Source organism: Musca domestica, unplaced genomic scaffold (genome assembly GCF_030504385.1).
Source record: "Musca domestica strain aabys unplaced genomic scaffold, Musca_domestica.polishedcontigs.V.1.1 8, whole genome shotgun sequence".
NCBI lineage: Eukaryota > Metazoa > Arthropoda > Insecta > Diptera > Muscidae > Musca > Musca domestica.
Genome location: NW_026712409.1, coordinates 348,093 through 364,848, shown reverse-complemented (window position 1 = coordinate 364,848; position 16,756 = coordinate 348,093). Strand labels below are relative to the sequence as shown.

Here is a 16,756-nt window from a genome sequence, read left to right as displayed (position 1 = left end):
CTACCAACTAATTTTACTGTCACAAGCCATATTATGATTTTAAATTGAAAGAAGGTAAAATCACAACTGTGTGTGAAAATCTACCAAGTTTATTGTCAAATTAATGTCTAAGGTGGTCCTCTTGGCCGACAGTAGCTCCAAGCGAAACTCTAGCTGTGCGAGTTATTTATTTTCCCTATAACTTCCAAGAATCAAAATTTACAAAAATAAATATTTTTTATTAGTACACTATCATGGTAGAATAATACAGATAACAGCAAGTGTTGTTGTACAACAATCGTAACAACAACCACATACAAATTTGTTTTGTACGTAATACAAGTAGTACAAGTTTTCTCAAGTACAACAGAGATTTTTTTCTATTATTAGGCAACCAAAATATGTTCACATTGTCCTGCAGTGAATTTTTGTATAAAAAAGTGTATACCTATTGTATATCAAGAAATGGAATTAAATTACAAAACGTCATATCGAGTTTGACACTAGTATTACTATAGAGTGAAATCAGCTGGGTCTTGCTGCTACCTGTAATAGTTACACCATAAGTACACTATGAAAGTAATTTAAAAAGCATCAAAAAACTTAACATTTTAATTCATTTAAAGTAAAAAAATAAATAAAAATGAAAAGAGATAATATTTCAACCACTTACAGCCTATTTGGAATGCTTTAAACTGGGTTTTCTCAAAGGCTAGGTTCAATTTTTTGCCATTCTTCCAACAAAGCTTTCTTCATTGCAAGATATGGTATGCTGACGGATTTTTCCATCGAAATAGCTCCATAAGTTCTATATGGAGTTTATGTCTGGACTCTGAGCTGGTGTATCCACGACATGGGGACAATTAGATAGCAGCCATGACCACACTTTATAAGCCTTGTGTTTGGGATCATTGTTTTGATAAAAATAATAATTTTCGCCAAGGCCTAGCGTTTCCTTACAGAGTTGCAAACTTTCTTTTAAAGGTGTTTAGGTACATAGTCTGATCCATAATACCCTCAATAGCATTCAAAACATCAGGTCCAAAGGTTGAAAATGAACCCCACACCTTTACTGACCCACCACCGTGCTTCGCTGTAGGCTTCACATTTTTGGCAAGGAGCGCTTCATTTGCCTTTCTCCATACCAAAATCTTTTCCCAAATCCTTTTCACCAAATTTTGCGAGCTTCGGTGCACTCAAAAATGGATCCTTTTTGATCTGCCGTAAAAAAAAAACTTCTCATCACTCAAGAAAAATATTTTATAAATTACCGTTATTTACTATATTCTACACATTCATCTGTTTTGAACCGTTTTATGATGTACTGAACAGAGGGCTGCAACGAGTATGCAAAAATTCAAGCACACTCGGTTTCTTACATGATTTTTGTTGATGCTGTCTTTTAGTTTGATCTGTATGAAATGACCGTTTTCGCTTCGGATCGAATCGAACGCTCAGTTTGAATCACTTCACTCACAATCAAACATGAGTGTTCGAGACGGTTTTATGTGTTCAGCAACATGAGTTGATCGAACACATGAATATAAATGAGCAATCACAACCGTGATTGTCTTCTTTGAATCGAGTTCGTTCAGCGTCATTGTTTATTCAACCATTCAATCAAGTTGGGGCAGTTTATTTTGACTTTTTTAATATTTGAAATGGAAGAATATTGTGGTAGTGTGACCGAAATTGTTGCAAGTAGAAACTACACACGTGTAGGTAAACGAAAAGGTCGAAGTTTGTGAAAAATCTTGACCAATATTGTAACAAAAAAAATATTTAAACATTTTTAGTTTACTAAATACCAATGATGTGTTTCTTTATTAAAAATATTAATTTTGTTTTTTTTTTTTAATAAGTTGCTGAAGTGTAACGTACAAAAAACCCCAAAAAAAAAGAAAAAAATTGTATGTTTATTAAATATAATTTGCACCAATTTCTTTAATAGGAACAGCTTTTAGTTATGAAATCCTTAGTAAAATTACAATCATGATTTCGCTCAGATTCGAACATTTGTGTTTTAATCAAATCAAATCACTCACTTAACTAGGATAAATAAAACCGATCAGACTCATCATACATAATCGACCCGTTATGAACAATTCAACATAAGTTCGTAAACAAATAACTCATGTGAGCTGTTTGATTGTGAACACAAAACTTCGATCAATACATGTTTGATCACAACTTTATCGTATGACTTGAGCAACTCGAATGAACATGTTACATCTGACCGACTGATTGAGTTTGATTGTATTTCCACTGTGTGTGATCAAGCCTACTCAATCATACTAATTGCAGCCCTCTGGTACTGAACTGTAGATCGGCGCTAAATTTCTCACTTCAACGGTGGTTTGTCCTCGTCGTGCTCCCACTTTTTTAACATTTACGTCAGTTAAATACATAACACGTGGAAATTTGTGATAAATTAGCTTTTTGGGACTTCCCCAAATACATTTTCCAACAATCGCGTCAAGTTGGACGCAGTTCGAAAAAGGGTCGCTGTATAAATGTAAGCTGTGCGAGTTTTGCTTTTGCATAGAAATTTGGTGAGTTTTAGAATAAATGTCATTATTTTGTTAAATAAATAAAAACAGAAAACTTTTGTTCTATGCAAGTTGTAGTACCCTGTACACTAATAAAAATTAGGTTAGGTAGTGAATTTGATGATAACAATCATAAATTGCTCGAAAGAAAATTGTTTGCCAAGCTTGGCCTTGGCCAGAGCGTATTTCTCTATTATTTTTGCATATCACTCTCTGAACACGACGATAAAACTTGCCCCAACCGAAATGAAACTTTTTGCAAATCAAATGAAACTTCTAAATTTATAAAAAATAACATAGCATAGTAGGTTTAAAATGAAATCAACTAATTATTGCCAAGTTATAGTTAAAGGGGAATTTTTGTTGATTATTAGTATCTATGTTTATTAATGTTATTTCTTAGTTTTTAACTTATTGTAAAAACAAATTGTTTTATATTTCCATATTAAATATTCTTAAAACATAACGCTAATAAAATGAAATTGAAACAAATTTTGGCCCTTATTACTATAAATTGAATGAAATGCCTGGATTTCCTCTAAAGTGTTCCATATTTAAATTCCATGGCAAAACTGGTTAATAGCTTTATGAAATTGAAAATTACAAAAAATAGTAGATCTTTGCAGGTCTTGGAACAGAGCAAATATGTTATTGTTTGAGTTAGGAATTAAGAATTCTAATTTCAAAACCCTGAATAATTTTATCTTGAACTTTTTTATTCAATACCCTGAAATATAGAAATAACAATTTCAGTTATCTCAAAAATTACACAAAATGTTTTTGTTCTTTATTTCGGTGGGCTTTGAGCTACTTTTTTGGTGTACTGTTTTTATTTCTTAGATCTCCTCACGACCGGATTTATCTTAAAATCGATGTGGAATCTACATATTTATACTAATGGGAAGTATCACTGGTTACTTACATTGGTAATGCGGTACACTCCAAAGTCGCAAATGTTTTAGTAAAGGCCTGGTTTATATTTGGTATTCGAACAATAAAAAAAAACATAAAATGTTATTTATTTATTATACTATTGGACATGAACGATCTATTTCTATAATTCGAAAAAGGGTCACGCTCGAAAAACAAGCGCAACAGGTCGTAGCTGAGACAAAAATAGAACAACATGAACAGCTTTCTTCTATCAGGCATGCTCTCTCTCCCTTTATGGAACCCGTTGCTCAAATGTGTATTACCTTCGTTCAAAACAGTGATTCGCCCACACAGACACACCCTTGGATGTGGTATTTTTAACAATCGGCGTAGCACATCCTCTGTCCCCTCCCCCGTTACCAATCCAAGTTTATATAAACGAGAAGAATATGCATAAAACATCCTTCAATCTCTCGCCACAAGGAGACATCAAACGAAATTTATACTTAATTGGGTATAAAATTAAATTAAACTCCCACCCTCGGGCAAATACTTGATTATGGCCAAGTAAATACAGGCGCACACAAGCTACCCATACAGGCAGCACATGTATATGCATATGTATCATTGTGCCACAAAGAGAAGGATACATCAGGACGTTTAGCAAACTGTTTCACATGTGTTTTGTTCGCCTAGAGCCACGTGCAAAAAGGCATCAATAAGTTCTCTGATGTAGCCGATGGAAAGAGACGCTTGGACTACTCACTTTTATCGGGGTAAAGACTATTATCTCGATTTAGGTGCAAAATCAATTGAATATACATTTTCTAAATATTTATATCTATATTCACACGGGACTACACTTCCAAGTCCTGCCTGACAATTGCAGACACTTTTTTCAAAAGCTAAATTTTCATTTGGTCTCTATGAACAAACAATCAGCATTTTTAGCTAATTGTTTCGAGGGGCCCTCACACTGGGTTAAGCTGTTATTTTTCCCATTCTTTATAACATTTTAGTACTAGCCTAAAAACGCGTTTAGATAATAAATTTTATCCGGATTGTGCAACATCATTTTGTTTTCTTGAAAAACCGCTTTTTCGTCAAACGAAAATTAAATTTTATCTAAATTCCATTTACATTACGTTACGCCTTAATTACAGAAACAATCGAAACTCTAGACATTTTGTAAAAACTAACAAGATTTCTTCTTTTCGCACCAAAACTCTCTTTTAAACAGATTTTTTTTCACAAATTCCACTTCTACAGTGTTTTCTAATGATATGGGTTGTTTTGATTGTTTATTCATTCCTCTAATGTTACAATATTTACACTAAATAATGAGATTTTCGTAGTTCACCAAATCGATCGGAAACGGAAGAAGCCAAAGCAAAAACGATCGATTTTGAATTACGGAATTGGAACCATTTCATGCCTGTGTGTTAACATCGACGTTGGCTTTTGTTTTTTTTTTTTAACAAATTTTCGACTTGTGTCTAATGCAAGCCACACACGTTACAACTGGTTGTACAACTGGGAGAGGTTGTATTCAAGATTGTATCGTTTGTGGCCCGGTTGTACGAAGTTGTGTCTCGGTTGTATGAAAAATCCAAAATTTTTGATATCTGGCATGTTGTACCAACCGATTGTAACGTTTGTGGGCATGTCGCATACAAATTCATTTTGTTTTTATTTTTGAAGAGGCAACACCATTGTTTCGCACATCAAAACAATACGAAATCCAATCAAATGTGTGATTTTAATGTATATATAAAAAGGATTTTCAATTTATAAAATGCAATTTCAAAAATTAATTATAAATAAAAGCTATTGAGTCAACTATAGAGCATGACTTTTTTCCGGATCATCTTAACTCAAATAAGCTCTACGAAAAGTGAAGTTGTACACTAAGTTGTATCGTTTGTGACAAAAACACACAATTTGAGAACTCTCCAAGTTGTACAACCAGTTGTATAGTGTGTGGCTTGCATAATGTAGACGTTGTGTTCAAAAAGGGAAACGTCGTTACAACAACAAAATGTGGCAATGAGCTTCACAACAGTATTGCAGTAGTATGTATGCTACCTTCAGTAAATTCCACAATCGATTACTTTATGATTTTTAGAAGTTGGATAATTTCAGATTTTTAATATAATTTTATTTTTATTTATTTATTTACTTTTTTGTCTCAGAACACATGTTCGCATTTTATTTTCGGGGCTTGCCTTTGATGATCATATTTTCTATGGCACCGACATTGGGATCAGCACTTGAAATTGGACGTTTACCATCTGAGTCATTGCACAGATCGGATATGCAGGAACGGTAATAGGTTTTGTATGTGGAGTCCGTTACCACGGAATTATATTCCTAAAAGAAATAAAATGGATAAAATCACAAAATGGATAAAGAAATACGAGAAGAACCGAAGAGATCAGCTTCGAATTGTTAATGTATGCAAATTCCAACTCGAATGTAGTTAGTTACCAACACCTTTTACATGGGCGTTTTTAATATATATACGTAAGGGGCGTGTATTGTTTTGAATGAAATATTAAACCTATTCAGATTCAGTTATGTCAAAATTTTCTATTGACATTTATGAGCTATTCTGTTTAAATTGTAACATGTCCATGGTATAATTACTACAAGGTAAGTGCTGCTGCTGATGTTTTGCTGAAGTATCAGAAATGCCAATTTCTTTAGCAACATTATATTTGTTGCAAATGGAAATAAAATAAAAAACAAAGTGTTCCGAATAAAATTGGTTTTTGAAGTCGAGCAATTCCTTATTTGCGGTCTTAGTTATTGGCTTCGTGGACGAGAGGTTAGAAACCTATTTAATGTTATGTCTTGTTCGCCATTACTTTTTAACATCAATTACTTTCTACCAATAAGTTTCTATGTTGCTTGTTATTTCTACTGGTTGTCCAGCAACACTTACTGTTAGATTATGTTCTTGTACCATGCACCATGTCTGAGCATAACACCAGAATTGAGTTTGGTGGAAACTTTTGGACTGGACTACGATCATGTGCTCAACTAGTTTTTTTTTTCATTTTTTATAGTAATTTTGTTTTTTTTTTTTAAATTTGAAAGTAAAGCCGCTGACTGCGCCTGCTTCATGACAGAGTGCATGGTATAAGAGTAATAAGTTTACACAAGAAATTACGTATGCTTAAAATAGTGACACAGAAAGTGTCTAAAACATGGAATGTGCGTGTGTATCGGTGATCAGAATGTTCCCTCAAGAGGTACTGTGAAAATTGTTGAAATAATGAAGAGTGCTTTTCCTAGATCAGGTTTTGTTATGGCCTTTACGGTCTTTGAAGCCGCCAGATTGACGGCCGACTAAATGAATTCAGTTTTTTATTTACCTCCAATTTATCTTCACAGCCACGCAGAAACGTTGCCACCTTTCCATGTTCGCGCTGCAAATAAACAGCCATTAATTTACAGCTTTACAGAGCAATGATGAATGACAGTTACCACCAATTCCTGGCGTACAATCGTACAGTACTTCTTGGTGCAATTCGTTTGATGCGTCGGCTTCGTTATGCATGAATCATCCACACTGCCCCAGCTGTAGCTACAGGTGTAGCACAACAAGGCTAAAAAAAACAAGCAATAACCACGATTAAATTCCAGGAACAGTAGAATAAAGTACGGATGGCATTAGCCATAAAAATACCCTGCGCTAGTAGTCGTCGAAGACAAATGCGTTAAGACTGGATAAAATGCATTACGAAAAAAGTGTATAGGAAAAGTGGCTGTTAAATTCATTTAAGGTTGCTAACTATGTTGTAAAAATACTTTCATTCTGTAAAATGATATCCTCATCCTGTCGCACAAAAATTAAAGCTGCTTTGATTGGAGATTTGGTGCATAACCCCCAAATCAGCAGGTAGCGTCGTGGTTCGTGTTTTGATGTTTACGCTGCCACACAAATTCCTACTTTTGGAAGTTCAAATTGTTTAACCGAACCATTTTTTTAATTGAAATACGGATTTTGGATCGGTCAAAAGATTTGTTAATAAAATAATTTAGTTGACGGTTTGTTTCGGAACTGGTTTGCAATCCTGGATTTTACAACGTTACTAGCTGGCAGATTTTAAAATATGGACCTGGCGTATTTGGCTAATACGGACGTACAAAACAATTTATATACGGACGTACAAAACATGGTTGGGAACATGGTACAATGAAGAGAAGGTAGGCCAACTTTGAAAAAATTGCAAGTATAGAGGTCTACCTGTTTGCCTTGTAATGTCAGAATTAGTATCATAACAATAAAAAAATCAAACAACTTGTTGCATTTATTTTGAATAAATAATTGAAAACCGCGAAAACTGAATGAAAGGTCAACAATTCTTTTCAAAACCAGGTTCTATATATCTCTAAAGGATTATTTCGCTACAAAAACTCTAGATTTTCTCGATGCATACGATGAAATAAACATTTTGAAAACATCCGAATTTGAATGTTTTCTGAACAATTTTTTTGTTATTGAAAAGAAAACACATACATAAACCAATAAAGATGACATATTAAGCCAAGAAAATAAAAAAAATTAAAATCATATGGTATCATAGCCCTACCTTGATATTATTGTACCATGGTTGGGAAGTTCAATATTTGTGTACGCTACGTCGAATTTTATATTTTTGTGGAATATATTTTACTATGAACAGGACGATTTAACGCCAGAAATGACGGGAACACAACAATATTCCCACTCAATAAAATGTCAGCTTAAACATTGACAATTGAACAATTTATTTTTGGCACGTTGAAAATGGAAGCATTTGATACAAAAAATTTAAATGTTTGTAATTTAAAAATATAACTATTGGGAGAATATGAAAATTATCATTTTTAAAACATTTTCATTTGGTAGATTTTAAGATATGGACCTGGACAACTTCCGTTTGAAATACACGTAACTTATGTGTTCCAGAACCTGCAAGAATGTACCAGTTTTGAATTTTTTTCGATATCACTTTGAAATTTGAAATTGAATTTTGAATTGAAATTTTTTTGATATCACTTGATCGACATTTTTTTCACCGCAAAACTAAAACAAATGTAATTATTACAGGTAGAAGCAAACCCCATCTGATTTAACTCTGTAGTAATACTAGTGCCAATTTCGATATGACGCTTTGTGATTTAATTCCAATTTTTTGATGTACAATAGGTATGCACATGGTACAATAAAATCAAGGTAGGGCTATGATACCATATGATTTTAATTTTTTTATTTTCGTGGCTTAATATGTTAACTTTATTTGTTTATGAATGAGTTTTTTTTTTTTTTTTTTCAATAACAAAACAAATTATCAGAAATATTAAAATTTTGGTGTTTTCAAAATATTTATTTCAACGTATACATCGACAAAATCTACATTTAGAGATATATAGAACATGATTTTGAAAAGAAATTCTGACGTTGCAATCAGTTTTCGCGGTTTTCAATTATTTATTCAAAATAAATGCAACAAGCTGTTTGATTTTTTATTGTTTTGATACATATTCTGACATTACAAGCCAAACAGGTAGACCTCTATACTTGCAATTTTTTCAAAGTTAGTCCACCTTCTCTTCATTGTGCCATTGGTATACACTTTTTTGACATAAAATTTCACTGCAGGGCAATGCGAATATATTTTTTGCCTATTAATAGGAAAATTCGCTGTTATGCTTAACAAAACGCCAACGGCGATGATGCGGAAACGTTCTTGGCGCTTAAGGAACAGGGACGCCACATTAGGTAAGGTAGTCGTATATTTCATAATTGCAAAATTTAGAATAGTTTATGTATATATCCAGTTTGGTTTCAAAGTGAAAGGGGTCCTGCTTTTTTCACAATTTTTTAGTGATTGCTTGAAGTGTTAAGAGATTTGGACCTACAACTAACAACTACACATTCTGGGCAATGACGTGAAGGCATAAAATTAAATATTTTAAAAACCATTCTTAGGCATTTTAAATTTAATAATTTAATTTTCAAAAATGAACGTCTTTCAAATATAAATAATTTATTGAAAATTAATTGTTTTGTTTAAATGTTTGGACATATGTATTACGTACAAAAACAAATTTGTATGTGGTTGTTGTTACGTTTGTTGTACAACAACACTTGCTTGTAATTGGAAAATATAACAAATGGGAGAATATTGAAGATTATCAATTTTAACGTCGTTATTAGTTGGTAGATTTTAAGATATGGACCTGGCCGGGCCTGCTTGTAATTGCAAAATATAACAATTGGGAGAACATTGGAGATTATCAATTTAACGCCATTATTAGTTGGTAGATTCTAAGATATTAGTTGGTAGATTCTAAGAAGTTGACCTACCTTCTATTGGATTATACTTTGAATACATTCACTTGTTAAATGTCATCCTTAGTAGGTTTTGAATTTTGTTTAATGTAATGAAAATTGTATTTCTGTTTTTCATATTTTATTCTGTTAATAAACTTTAAATCGAACAGAACGGTTTGTCGGCCTTTATAAATTCAATAGGTTATGGGCCTTCTTTTTGTGTAAAGGATAAAGGATCAAGGACATAAAGGATAATTTCAATAAATCTAAAGGATAATCAAAGGATTTCAAGTTGAATTTAAAGAAATCAGGAAATATTTGCACGGATTTCAGGAAGTTTTAAAACGGATAACTAAAAGGATACGATGTCGGATTCAAAACCAAATTTCGCAATACTCAATAACGAAAACTATGCAAACTGGAAATTCAAGATGGAATTGTTGTTGCGAAAGAATAATTTATGGAAGCAGGTAATAGAAGGATCTCGTCCCGAACCCAAAAGAAACCAAGGTAATGAAGTTGTGAATCAATCAGAACTTGACGCATGGGATATGAAAGATGACGAGGCACGGGGAACAATTGGATTGCTCGTTATGGATGACCAGCTTGGGCACATCCGAAGTGCGAAAACGGCTAAAGCTACCTGGAGCGCTCTTAAAGACTACCATGAAAAGAACACACTCACCAATAAGGTATATTTGATGAGGTCAATATGTAGTCTAAAACTTCAAGAAGGAGGTAACGCAATTAGTCACATAAATGCAATGAACGATTTATTTACTAAACTACGGGATGTCGGCGAAGAAGGTTTGTCAGATAAATGGAGTGCTGCCATGCTCTTAAGCAGTCTTCCGGAAGGATATGATGCCTTAATTACATCGCTTGAATCTCGCAAGGAAGAAGAGATTACCTTCGCATTAGTGCAGCAACGTGTAATTGCAGAATTTGAAAGGAAACAACACTCAGTCAATGAGGGAAACGACTCAATTTTAAAAGTGGTGGCTGGGACAAATGGTGTATGTTATTTTTGTAAGAAGTCCGGACATCAAAAGAAGAATTGCACCAAGTACAAATATTGGAAAACAAAGCAAAATTCTGGAAAGAATCCCAATAAAATCAATTCAATCGAAGAAAAGGTAAATGAAGAAAACAAAAGTGAAGATTTTTATTCAAGATTGGCAATACTAAGAAGTTTTGTTGGCTTGTGGATTCTGGAGCAACACGACATACAGTAAATGAAAGAAAGTTTTTCAAGAATCTCAATCACAATTACAAGAGTTCGATCGAATTAGCAAATGGTCAAACCATTGCTATTGAAGGTATTGGTGAGGGTGAGATTATTACGAATGATGAATTTGGTAACCAACATAAAATAACATTAAGAGAGGTACTATATGCTCCTTGTTTAGTTGGTAACATTCTCTCGGTAAGGCAACTAACGAAATCTGGCTACAACGTTGCATTTAAAGATAATAATTGCTGCATAAATTCTGGAAATAATAATATTGGAATTGCGGATATTGACGGTGAAATGTATATTTTGCGACAACCAGATTTTGTTCATGCAGTATTGCAGCACAACGAGAATTGCATACATCAATGGCATCGGAGGCTTGGACACCGTGATCCAGAAGCAATTAGAAAAATGTGTAATGAGAAATTGGTTGAAGGTTTAAACATTGTGGGTTGTGGTATAAAGGAAATTTGCGAAAGTTGTGTTAAAGGCAAAATGACTCGCTTGTCATTTCCAAGGCAATCAATGACGAAATCTACAGCTCCCTTGGAATTAATCCATAGTGACGTATGCGGTCCAATGCAAACCACTACACCATCTGGAAAAAGGTTCATAGTGACATTTATAGATGATTTCTCTAGGTTCACTGTAATAAGATTAATATCACAAAAGTCGGAAGTTTTGCAGACATTCAAAGATTTTGTAATGTTGTATCGTACTAAATTCGGTAAGATTCCTAAGAAAATTCGATCTGATAGAGGTGGAGAATACACAGGACAAGCATTCGAAGATTATCTCAAGTGTGAGGGTATTGAAAACCAACTCACTGCTCCCTATTCCCCACAACAGAATGGAAAGGCGGAACGAAAGAATAGGACTTTAATAGAAATGGCAAGGTGTATGTTATCAGAGGCAGATTTACCATACACATTTTGGGGAGAAGCAGTTGCAACAGCAAATTTTATACAAAATAGAGTTTTAACCAGAACAACCAATGCTACTCCATATGAACTATGGTACGGAATAAAACCAAGTGTAGATAAGTTTCACGTTTTTGGATATAAATGTTTTGTACATATTCCGACTGAAAAAAGGCGTAAACTTGACAGCAAAGCAACCGAAATGATTTTCCTTGGTTATGATGAGAAGTCAAAGGCTTTTCGTTGTTATGATCAATATGCTAAGAAGGTTGTTATTAGTCGCGATGTGATATTCACAGATTTTATCAAGATAGATGCTGAAAATGTTTCCATTTCTTTAAATCCAAGGATTAAGGAATTATTGATTGAGGAGGAGATACCCGAAAATAATTCAGTAAAAGAAAATACAATCAATATTCCAATTGAGGGCCGAAATAATTTACCGGATGAAAATAATATAGAGGAAAATTCAATAAATATTCCAAATGAAGAAAGCACTAACTCAACACAAGACAGCAATATTTGTGAGCAACATATTAGAACATCCAAAAGATGCAACAAAGGTTCTGCACCGAAAAGACTAATTGAAGAAATATGGTCAGCGAATGAAATTAGAGAACCGAAATCATACCACGATGCAATTAACAGTACCGAGCGTGCGCAGTGGTTGGAAGCTATGCAAGATGAACTAGAATCTCTACAGGCAAATCAAACATGGGAACTTGTCAGTTTACCCGAAGGTAGAACAGCAATCGGAAGTAAATGGGTATATAAAGTGAAACGTGATGTTGATGGACAAGTAAATAGATTTAAAGCCCGACTCGTTGCTTAATATTTCTGGGAAATTGAGCTACATTCTTGTTTATGTTGATGACATAATTGTAGCATGCAATACATCGACGCAGATGAATTATATTGGTAATACTTTGTCAAAGAATTTCACTATAGTTAATTTAGGAAAAATTAAACATTATCTGGGAATCGAAATAACACAAGATTACAAAGGAAATTTTCAACTCTTTCAATCTTCGTATATTGGAAAAGTTGTAAACGAATATGGTATGCAGGACTCTAAAAATGTAAAAACGCCAATGGATGTTAGTTACGGAAAATCAGAAGATTCAACACTTCTTGAAACAAATATGAAGTATAGAAAATTAATTGGACAACTTTTTGAGCAATGATGAAAATGAACAAAGTCTTGTTGGATATGCTGATGCAAATTGGGCAGAAGAAAGAACCGAAAGGAAATCTAATAGTGGTAGAATTTATTTTTATAATGGAGGTACGATAGGATGGTCTTGCCAGAAACAATCAATTGTGGCAACATCGACATGCGAGGCTGAATTTATTTCATTATCTGAAGCTTCTAAAGACGCAAAGTGGTTAAGGCAACTATTAGAAGAAATTCATTATCCTATTAATGAACCAACTCTTATTTATAATGACAACCAAAGCTGTTTGCGTCTAGTAAATGATGACAAATTTTCTTTTCGAACTAAACACATCGATACAAAATATAAATTAACAAAAGACCTAGTCAAGAAAGGAATAATTAGATGCACATATTGTCCAACGGAGGAGATGATTGCCGATATATTAACGAAACCACTAACAGCACCTAAACATGTAACCTTACGCGAGAAATGCAATTTAAAGTGAATGAGGAGGAGTATTGGATTATACTTTGAATACATTCACTTGTTAAATTTCATCCTTAGTAGGTTTTGAATTTTGTTTAATGTAATGAAAATTGTATTTCTGTTTTTCATATTTTATTCTGTTAATAAACTTTAAATCGAACAGAACGGTTTGTCGGCCTTTATAAATTCAATACCTTCTCTTCCTTGTACCATGGCCCTACCTTGATTTTATTGTACCATGAAGTATACTATATTTTTCAAATCAAGAAAACGTGAAAAATACGACTATATTACCAAATACGCTTTAACTTTGTCCTTGCCGCGAAAAGGGTCTCCACAAAAGGTTTTTGTTAAAGCATTATAAAAGTTTTTTTTTTAATTATTACAGTAAAGTCGGATTAGCACCTATGTCAGGATATGGTGACATAATCTTTGTATACCCTTCACCTTGTTAAGAAGGATATATCGAATTTGTCATTCCGTTTGTAACATCTCTAAATATTCGTCGTAGACTCCACAAAGTAAATATGTTCATGATCAGCATAAAATTCTAAGTCACCAAGTCAAGGAATTGTTACAAATTTGATACCGAAAAGTAAATACCGGGTTCTACCTTTGGTGGCAAAACATTGACAGTATAGGTCCATGTTTTATTATAGCGTTCCATATAACGGTACCTCCAGATATTCGGCATTTTGATAGTTTCAACCATAGTACAATGAAGAGAAGGTAGATCAACTTTGAAAAAATTTCAAGTATAGAGGTCTACCTGTTTGGCTTGTAATGTCAGAATTAGTATCAAAACAATAAAAAATCAAACAACTTGTTGCATTTATTTTGAATAAATAATTGAAAACAGCGAAAACTGAATGAAAGGTCAACACTACTTTTCAAAACCAGGTTCTATATATCTCTAAAGGATTATTTCACTACAAAAACTCTAGATTTTGTCGATGCATACGATGAAATAAACATTTTGAAAACATCCGAATTTGAATGTTTTCTGAACAATTTTTTGTTATTGAAAAGAAAACACATACATAAACAAATAAAGATGACATATTAAGCCAAGAAAATAAAAAAATTAAAATCATATGGTATCATAGCCCTACCTTGACATCATTGTACCATGGTTTCAACCACATTTTTCCATTATATTCTATATGTAGGTCCACGTTTTCCTATAGCGCACATATAATGGTATATTCGAATATTCGGTATTTTGACAATTTCAGACATATTTTCCAACTGATTTATGTAGAATTTAGTAATTGTAGTTCATAATGAACTTTACAACCTGTGTCAAAAAAGTTCGAATCCAGATATTTTTATATAAAACTGTTTCTTTAGCTGATGGTGGAGGGTATTTAATGTTCAAAGTACTACAATAACCGATTTTCCCTTTATGATTTCGAAAAAAAAAAACATTGCAAAACTAGTAGAATCTTAAAGGTTGTGGAACAGAGCAAAAGTTATTTTTACCTGTTCTATACTAAGAACGTCAAAATCAGTGAAATGCCCGATCTTTTTATTGCATTATCGCATTACATGCATACAATAAAAATAAAAGAAAAAATGGGGACAATCTTGAACTTAATACGAATGTAATCAGCGTTTTTTTCTTTTCCGACAAAGCCACTTACTAATATTTCTAAATTTTGAAAATTTGTGTGTTTCGAATTTTTTTTTCCTGCGAACTGAGTGCGCATATACGTGTTGGTGTTTGTTTTTCCAAAAATTGTATCGCCTTCATGCGAAATCTCAAAAACAGACACTTGTTTAAATGACTTCTCTCCGGGGGACTTTTTGTCACCATTTACGTAGCAATCCAAGAACCAAAAAACTACTCGCCCACTCACCCTCACGCATACGTCACCCCAACAAATAGACAATTGAAAATGTTTGCCATCGACACGGACATTTTAAGATACACGATTCGTAGAGCGTTTAAGAATTATGACGTACACACGTCAGACATATGCATGTACATACCATTAGCGGTACAGGCCATGGAGACCATTGCAATAACCACAAAAAAGCGATACATTATTGCTGTTATAACACTATGCAGTTAGCCGTTGCCTCCCGTTGTTTTTCTGTTAAAAGTCCACGAAGTACTGACATCAGGAGTCCGCCGTCTCCTAAAAAGATAGCAGATTTTCTTCACCGCAATCGGTTAATTAAATCTTATCGTCATCAGCTGAAGGTTTCTTTGTCTTCTCGACAACATCGACGCCATGAATCATACCCTCAACCATGGCACAATTACAGAAGGCAAAGGTGTTCACATTCTGTCAAAAACTACACAGATTTTATATGTGTGTGTATTGTTTTGAATAAAAATGAAATTGTTTCAAATTTAGAGACAAAAGAAATGCATATTTTCCATGTCAACGCGCAACAAAATGTACAGTTTTGGGACGAAACAATCGTGTCCTTCTATCTTGGATTCAATTCTGTGGAGAAAACCAAATATACCATTCAAGTTTTGTGGATTTTTCCCAGTTTCCTTGAAGTTGAGCAACCTTTCTTATTAAGCCATGCCTTCAACTATAGCAAATTGAGTGTTCCACGTTAAAGGAGACGGGACTGATGGCGAAATGAAACTCTTAACATGCTTGTCTGCTTCTCCTATTTTTCTTCGATATTTGGCCCTGATTATTTCATGAAGATAGAATGATGTGGTGTCGATGCACCTTTCCGTAGGTTTGTGATAAGACAAAACATTGTTTTTCTTTTTTCCGACATAAGATCTGTCTGGTTACTTTTCCTGCAAGTGTCCTCTGGTAGTTTTCCAGACAGCATCCTTCTAAAATCACCTGATTTGTCAGAACATAACAATTTGTGTGTCATAAAAAGAAAATGAACGAAAAAAAAAGAAGAGTTACCCATTTTGCAACTTTGCTCCCGTAAAAGAAGCGCTCTCTTTTTGCTAACAGACGATTTCCGGAAACAATTTGCAACAATTGTTACAAGTTTTTGGATATCCATAACTGTTTATTGCTCGAAATCGAAAGGTGACGTTTCTCGAGAATACGAACAGCCAAAGTTTGCAAGTTGAAGGCAACGTCATCGTCTCGAACAGCAGCTTTATAGTTAGCTAGTTAGCCGGAGGTACAAATATTGTTAAATACAGTTGAAAGAAATTAGCAAATTCCGTTGAAAAATGTAGCTGCAATTTTAAAAATTCCGAATATCAGGTGTTGCAGTTGAATGTGGCTATACAAAAACGT

General features: G+C 33.6%; 2 protein-coding genes across 6 annotated transcripts in view; one reads left to right on the top strand and one right to left on the bottom strand.

Moving 5' to 3' along the window:
- Positions 1 to 16,756, top strand: part of LOC101890830 (mucin-2) — a 43,894-nt gene that overhangs the window by 2,343 nt on the left and 24,795 nt on the right. The window lies entirely within an intron of this gene.
- The window catches only part of LOC101889694 (uncharacterized), a 48,025-nt gene continuing 36,806 nt past the window's right edge, over positions 5,538 to 16,756 (bottom strand). For 2 of the 3 annotated variants that reach the window (XM_020036479.2, XM_020036478.2), the window contains 3 exons: positions 6,891 to 7,012; positions 6,779 to 6,832; positions 5,538 to 5,771 (listed from right to left, as the gene is read on the bottom strand). In XM_020036479.2, the coding sequence (XP_019892038.1) occupies positions 5,610 to 5,771; positions 6,779 to 6,832; positions 6,891 to 7,012 (338 nt within the window). In that variant the 3' untranslated portion in view covers positions 5,538 to 5,609. Of the gene's footprint in view, positions 5,772 to 6,778; positions 6,833 to 6,890; positions 7,013 to 15,515; positions 15,677 to 16,756 lie in introns of those variants that run through there. The other variant, XM_005182698.4, reaches the window with a different exon arrangement.